The sequence below is a fragment of the Brachyhypopomus gauderio genome, chromosome 7 (genome assembly GCF_052324685.1).
Source record: "Brachyhypopomus gauderio isolate BG-103 chromosome 7, BGAUD_0.2, whole genome shotgun sequence".
Taxonomy (NCBI): domain Eukaryota; kingdom Metazoa; phylum Chordata; class Actinopteri; order Gymnotiformes; family Hypopomidae; genus Brachyhypopomus; species Brachyhypopomus gauderio.
In genome coordinates this window covers 10,397,300-10,402,762 of record NC_135217.1, presented here as the reverse complement: position 1 = coordinate 10,402,762, position 5,463 = coordinate 10,397,300, and the positions used below count along the sequence as shown (strand labels likewise).

General features: G+C 47.7%; 1 protein-coding gene across 1 annotated transcript; it reads left to right on the top strand.

Moving 5' to 3' along the window:
* Nucleotides 1-569: 569 nt before the first annotated feature.
* Nucleotides 570-2,042, top strand: h1m (linker histone H1M). Its single transcript, XM_077010670.1, has 5 exons — nt 570-730; nt 806-1,083; nt 1,221-1,332; nt 1,412-1,458; nt 1,622-2,042. Exons 1-5 carry the CDS (start codon nt 649-651, stop codon nt 1,955-1,957), a joined length of 855 nt encoding a protein of 284 aa, XP_076866785.1. The 5' UTR covers nt 570-648; the 3' UTR covers nt 1,958-2,042.
* The last annotated feature ends 3,421 nt before the right edge of the window (nt 2,043-5,463 follow it).

The following is a 5,463-nucleotide window of genomic DNA, read 5'->3' as shown; positions in this document are numbered from 1 at the left end:
TACAGGAACGTGGCTCAAAATTGAATAAGAGATCTGGGTCCTTTTTTCTGCAGTTTAGACTTCAAGTCCACAGTCTGGAAAATAAAACGCAGCGTTGAGACCGCAATATTAAGGTTCAGAGTGATACTCCACCATTTTATAATAACCTTTCAGTTATAAAGTTTTGGGATGATACAGTCATAATCTATGAGTTTCAGAAAACAAGAATGTGCGCGATGAATGCTGAATGGACACTGAAAGGGTGCGAGCGAGTGAAACCGTCGGCGTTTGTAGGAGGCGACGGCAGGAACTTCGTTTGTTAATGAGGTCAACTAAATAAAAGTTTGAGTGTAGAACAGCGTAAGAAGCTTTCCAACTCTCAGCTTCGCCATACTGGCCTCGATAAACGCCTCAACCACCGTACAAACACTGTGAGGCAAGTTTCATCTTCTTCACACCGCGTAAAGACGCGCGAGATCCTACGTAGCAGCACCCGACCACGCCTCCAATCTGCTGTAAAGTGATTGGCTGTGGCGTCAGTTAACGGAGCCCAGATCCGCCCCTTTTAACGTTAAATAGGCCGTCGGGATACCGAGAGGAAAATAACGTTACTAAGAATATTACCGCGTTTGCGTACGCTGGATTTTTAATCTCTCGACGGTTTGGAAAATGGCCCCCAAAAAGGCAGCAGCTCTAACGAGCTCTTCCCCCAAAGATTCCGAGAATAAGGTTTCAGACGAACCGAAAGCAGGTTGGTGAATAAACATTAGACTTTCACTCGCTCAATTTCAGCGATGTTTTAACGCCTACCGTTCGTCCCGTTAAGACGGTCCCGGAGGGTCGCGGAGGCCTGGCGCCGTGCGGAAGGTCTCTCCTCACCCCCCCACCATGGAGATGATCAAAGAGGCGCTGAAGGCGCTGGACTCGAGGAAGGGCGTCTCCGCGCAGGCCATTCGTGGCTTCATCAAACAGAAGTACCGGACGGTGGACGAGAACAGGGTTAACCTAATGGTCCGTAAAGCGCTCGTTAAAGGAATCGAGTCGGGCGCGTTCGTGCGGCCTGCGACCTCCAGTACGAACACCGGCGCCCAAGGTCGCTTCCGGGTGGGTTGGCATTCATATAGGTTGCACATCGTTTGTACTTCGTTTGTACTATGCTGGTTTTATTAAAACTACGCGTGTTGGAGCCTCGTTCATCTAAACATTCATTCTTGTTTACATTAACTCGTGTTTATCTCCAGCTTGCAGTTAGAAAGCCCAAAGAAACGAAACCAGCAAAGAAAGCAAAAGAGGCTAAGGAGAACGCTGATCCCAACGTTGGCAAGGCCAAAGAACCTAAAGCAAAAGAGACGGGTTGGTGTGCTTGCTCCCGGTTCAGTTGAACTCGCATAATGAGTGTTTCTGCTTTTTCATTTCCCTGTTTCCTGTCCAGGAGCTGAGAAGCCAAAACCTGTGAAGAAGGTGAAGTCTGCTGGTGAAGTGAGTAGATTAAAATCAATACTGGTCTTTTTTTTTTTTTTTTTTTTTTTTTTTTTTTTTTTTTTTTTTATATATACAGAGTCCCTTTGTGTAGTTGTAAAGGGCATCTCTAAAGTGATGCATGTGCAGTTGTGTAAAGGTGTGCATTTCTTATTAACTAAAGAAAACTAAGAAAGGTGGTGTGTCGAGCGTGGCCCCTGCAAAAAAGCCGAAAGCTAAGCAGCTGGCTGGAGGGGCGGGGCCAGATCCTGATGCCCTCGAGACCCCTGAGGCTGAAGGCGGAGCCTCGGGGAAAGCCGCTCCCAGGAAGGTGCGTGCAGGTGCCACCGAGGACGGGCAGAGCAAAGGACCTGGGGCAACAGCCCTGAAGAAAGGAGGGAAGAAACGGGTTCGCAAAGCACCAGAGGGGGAGGAGCCTTCAGAAGTGGGCGGTGCTGAGGAGCAGCTCCCTGCTGCCCCTCCCAAAACCTCAGCCAGAAAGGGCAAGAAAGCAGCCTGAAAGGCAGGAACTTGTTGCATGTGTATCTTTCTTTTAAAATGTCTGCACAATTTGTACATATTAAGAATAAAGTCTTTTGTACTTATGTATGTGTAGAGTCCTTGAAACGTGATTGGATGGGTGGTGTGAACATATAGGGGTTTTTATTTTTTGTACAACCAATTTTAGCAGGAGAACTTGTCTTGATGGACAAAAGCCGTTTGCAGCCCCATGTCTATTCCACTCTTCAGTTTTTATCACGGCACTGAATGTTCAAAACTGCAGTGACTTGTTTTCTTATGTAAATGAGCAGCCGTGTCTTTTGTGCCCCTCCCCACAAACATGTACATGCATGCCTGTGTAGTTACCAAGACAACCCAATAGAAATATAATGGTGAATGTGACTTAATCCATATAGCAGAGTTGTAGCTGAGAGTCCCGTCAACAACAAAAACTAGTGTTGTAAGTTTAGCCCTGTAGTGTCAAGTCAACAAAATACAGTTCCTCTTCATAAATCTGTAGTGGTAGCAGAATGGCCTGAAAGTCCATGCTGGAGCTGCCCAGAGACAGAGTGCTTCTTGACAACATGGCTGTCAGCGGTAGGAAAAAAGATTTTGCACTGATATGTATCCAGTTAAAGTGGAGTAGGTGGTCCCAAATCAATCTTGCCTGATTTGGGCCTCATTAATATTAATTAGCTAGGTTGGTGTCTGCCAGTCTTGCTCCTGGAGTGCTCATGTAACCTCTGGAGTTTTAAAAAAGCATTTGAGTAGGAAAACCATTAACGGATGTAGAGGCCAGTGTGGGTCAAGATTGGGAAACCGCAATATACTGAAAGGCAGAAAAATGTTTTGATGTCAGCATTGTGTTTCCATGGGCTTTAATCTAAAAGTTCCAGCGTTTCACAGCGTTTCCCCCTGTAATCATAATGCCACCCCTATGTGGGATGTGAGAATATCCAACATAATGCCAGCACTTGTTGTCTCGAGGTCAAAGGTGAAGGCAGCTCTGGCATGGATGGAGATTGACACCAATTTAATCACACAGGTCGGCGTTGGGGGAGCGGGGTGTGGAATGGGTGGAGGAATTACGGCTTGGGGGAGGTCACAAGACTACTCAGCTCTGCTTTTATGGAGAGGCCCCTCGGTAAAGCCAGGAACGGGACAGTTTTATGGAGGCGGGGAGGCCAGGTGGGATTAGAATGGCACTCCACTCAGGATTGTGTAAACAGGCTAAACACACTCCCATCACAGTGCAGGACATTCTGCAGCTAAGACGGCAGGCAGACCTGCAGTGTGGTGCTTTGCAGTGCATTGTGGGAGGCAGAACTGTGAAGGAAGATCATTTGAAATGTTTTTGCTTTGGCTTCAGGCCAGTTTTGCAGTAGTGTAATTGATGCATGTGCTAACCCTGGTCCTGCAGTTTCTCTGTCCTGCACGTTTCATCTTTCAAAACTCAATACACATATTCAAATGTAATGAAGGGCTTGTCAATTAACTGATGATGTAGATTCAGTATGTTGGGAGCAGCAGATGTTTTCACTCTGTCCTTCAGCCCTTAGGCACTCCTAGCCAGTGCAGGTTATCATTCTGTTCCACAACTTAACAGAGGAGGGAAGAACTCACCTTTACCAGGTCAAAGACTGCAATGGCAATCTCTGCTCTTGGACATAAGCATTTAGACATTTAGCCCAGCTTCAGCAGAAGAATGTGGAAGGAAGAATTATGTATATCGTTCCTGAATGGAACTTTTTTTGGTGCAGCTAAAAGTATAAATTCATAGATCAGGAAACATACAGATATACCCCCACCCCACCCCCCATAAATGACAGTGCTTATATTCACATTGTTATCGCCTTGGACTCTCTTAGCTAACGGCAATCGGCTTGACTTCTGTTTGAAATGTTACACGCACGTCAGTTCTACGTTGACCTGGTTCTTCACATAAGGCGGGTCCAGGGGATGGAGACGACTCCTCCAACGGGAAGTGCCCCCTGTATAAAAATAAAAATGTGGCCCATTGCGCGGTGGGCAGGTGGAGGAGCTCAGAAAGGTGGAGAAGCTCGGAGGCAGCAGCTCGGCTCCCGACCGTGCGACTCAACATGCTCAGCCTGAGATGTCCCGACCTGCAGGAAAATCGGCTGAAGCGAACAGAAGGAAAAGCCCCACCAACATAATACCTGTGTGTGTAGCCATTATTTCTCTCTTTCGGGTGTGTTTTGTACCTCTGATGAGGTGTTCTGAACCATGTTGTTTTCTCCCATTATCAGGAACCCCAGAGGCCTGCGAAAGCCTGGGGCCACAGTAGGAGTGTCTGAGGGGTGGGGAGGGAGTGTCGAGAGGACAGAAGGACAGTTGAACTCCCTTTGTGAACTCTACTTCATCCTCTCATTAGTTCAGAGCTCCAGGCTAGAGAAAATTAGGAGAGAACCAGACACAGGAAAGGGATCCACCAGGGAGAGAAAGAGAAACAGAGGGAGTTGGGAGGGAGGGAGAGAGAGAGCTCAGGTGGGGAGAAGGAGGACAGGGCGGGAGATTGATGAGGTGGACGTGTAGACAGAAAAAGATGGATAGAGGAAATGAATGCAGATGGAATGATAGAAAGAAGGATGTGAAAGAGGAGGAGAAGATAAACACACAGAAGGCTCTAAAGCAAAGACTGATTGAAAGAGTGATAAAGGTCTGCAAACACCAAAGGTCACTGACGCAGAGTTGGATGGATGGATGGATGGACAGATAGAAAACATAAGGCTGAGAATGATGCTCTGCAGATCATAACTGTTCCCAGGTGAACTTTGGTGTTTCAGTCGGGCCCAATATGAGTAGCGTGAGTAGTGTGTGTGTGTGTGTGTGTGTGTGTGTGTGTGTGTATCCAGTGCTTTTGGCTTCTTGTCCCCATGTGAAGTGGATATGACCCGATACTGCACCAGATGGGAGCACTGCTGCCTCGAGCGTCTCTTGCTCTCGGTCTCTCTCAAACTTACATGCGCGCACACACACACACACACGCAAATCTCAAAACACACAGAGCCTCTGAAAGGCTGATTTTTGTAAACAGACACTTCTAAAGGCGGGCTGTCCTGCAGTCTCTACAGAGTGCCTCTCTCGTGCCCTTATCTGCAGTCTCATGGCCAGGGCTGTCTCTATGGCTCACCGCACACAGGAATGTAAAGCATAGAGTCTCCCTCTCTCTCTCTCTCTCACACACACACACACACATACACACACACTGCTCCAACAGGACAGCCCTGTGTGCCTTATCTCTTCTGGCATTCCCTAATGGATAGATATTCAGACAAAGGTCACACACACATTGTGTCAACACTCAAACACCAGAGACAGCCCTCTGACAAGTAGGTGACACAACCTCCCTCTCTCACGCATGCGCACACACACGGGCAAGCCGGGCCAGGGGTAGAGCACAGGGGACCAACTCCTGACAAGTCAGAGAGACGACGGGAGGAGAAAAGAGACATAGGGAGAAAGAAAGGAGAGATAGAGAGATAAATGACAGCGCAGAAGTAGCCC

Coding starts and splice junctions, on each gene's coding strand:
- h1m (XM_077010670.1), top strand. CDS start 649: ATGGCCCCCAAAAAGGCAGCAGCTCTAACGAGCTCTTCCCCCAAAGAT. Junction 731..805: donor TTCAGACGAACCGAAAGCAG/GTTGGTGAATAA, acceptor CGTCCCGTTAAG/ACGGTCCCGGAGGGTCGCGG. Junction 1,459..1,621: donor AGGTGAAGTCTGCTGGTGAA/GTGAGTAGATTA, acceptor TATTAACTAAAG/AAAACTAAGAAAGGTGGTGT.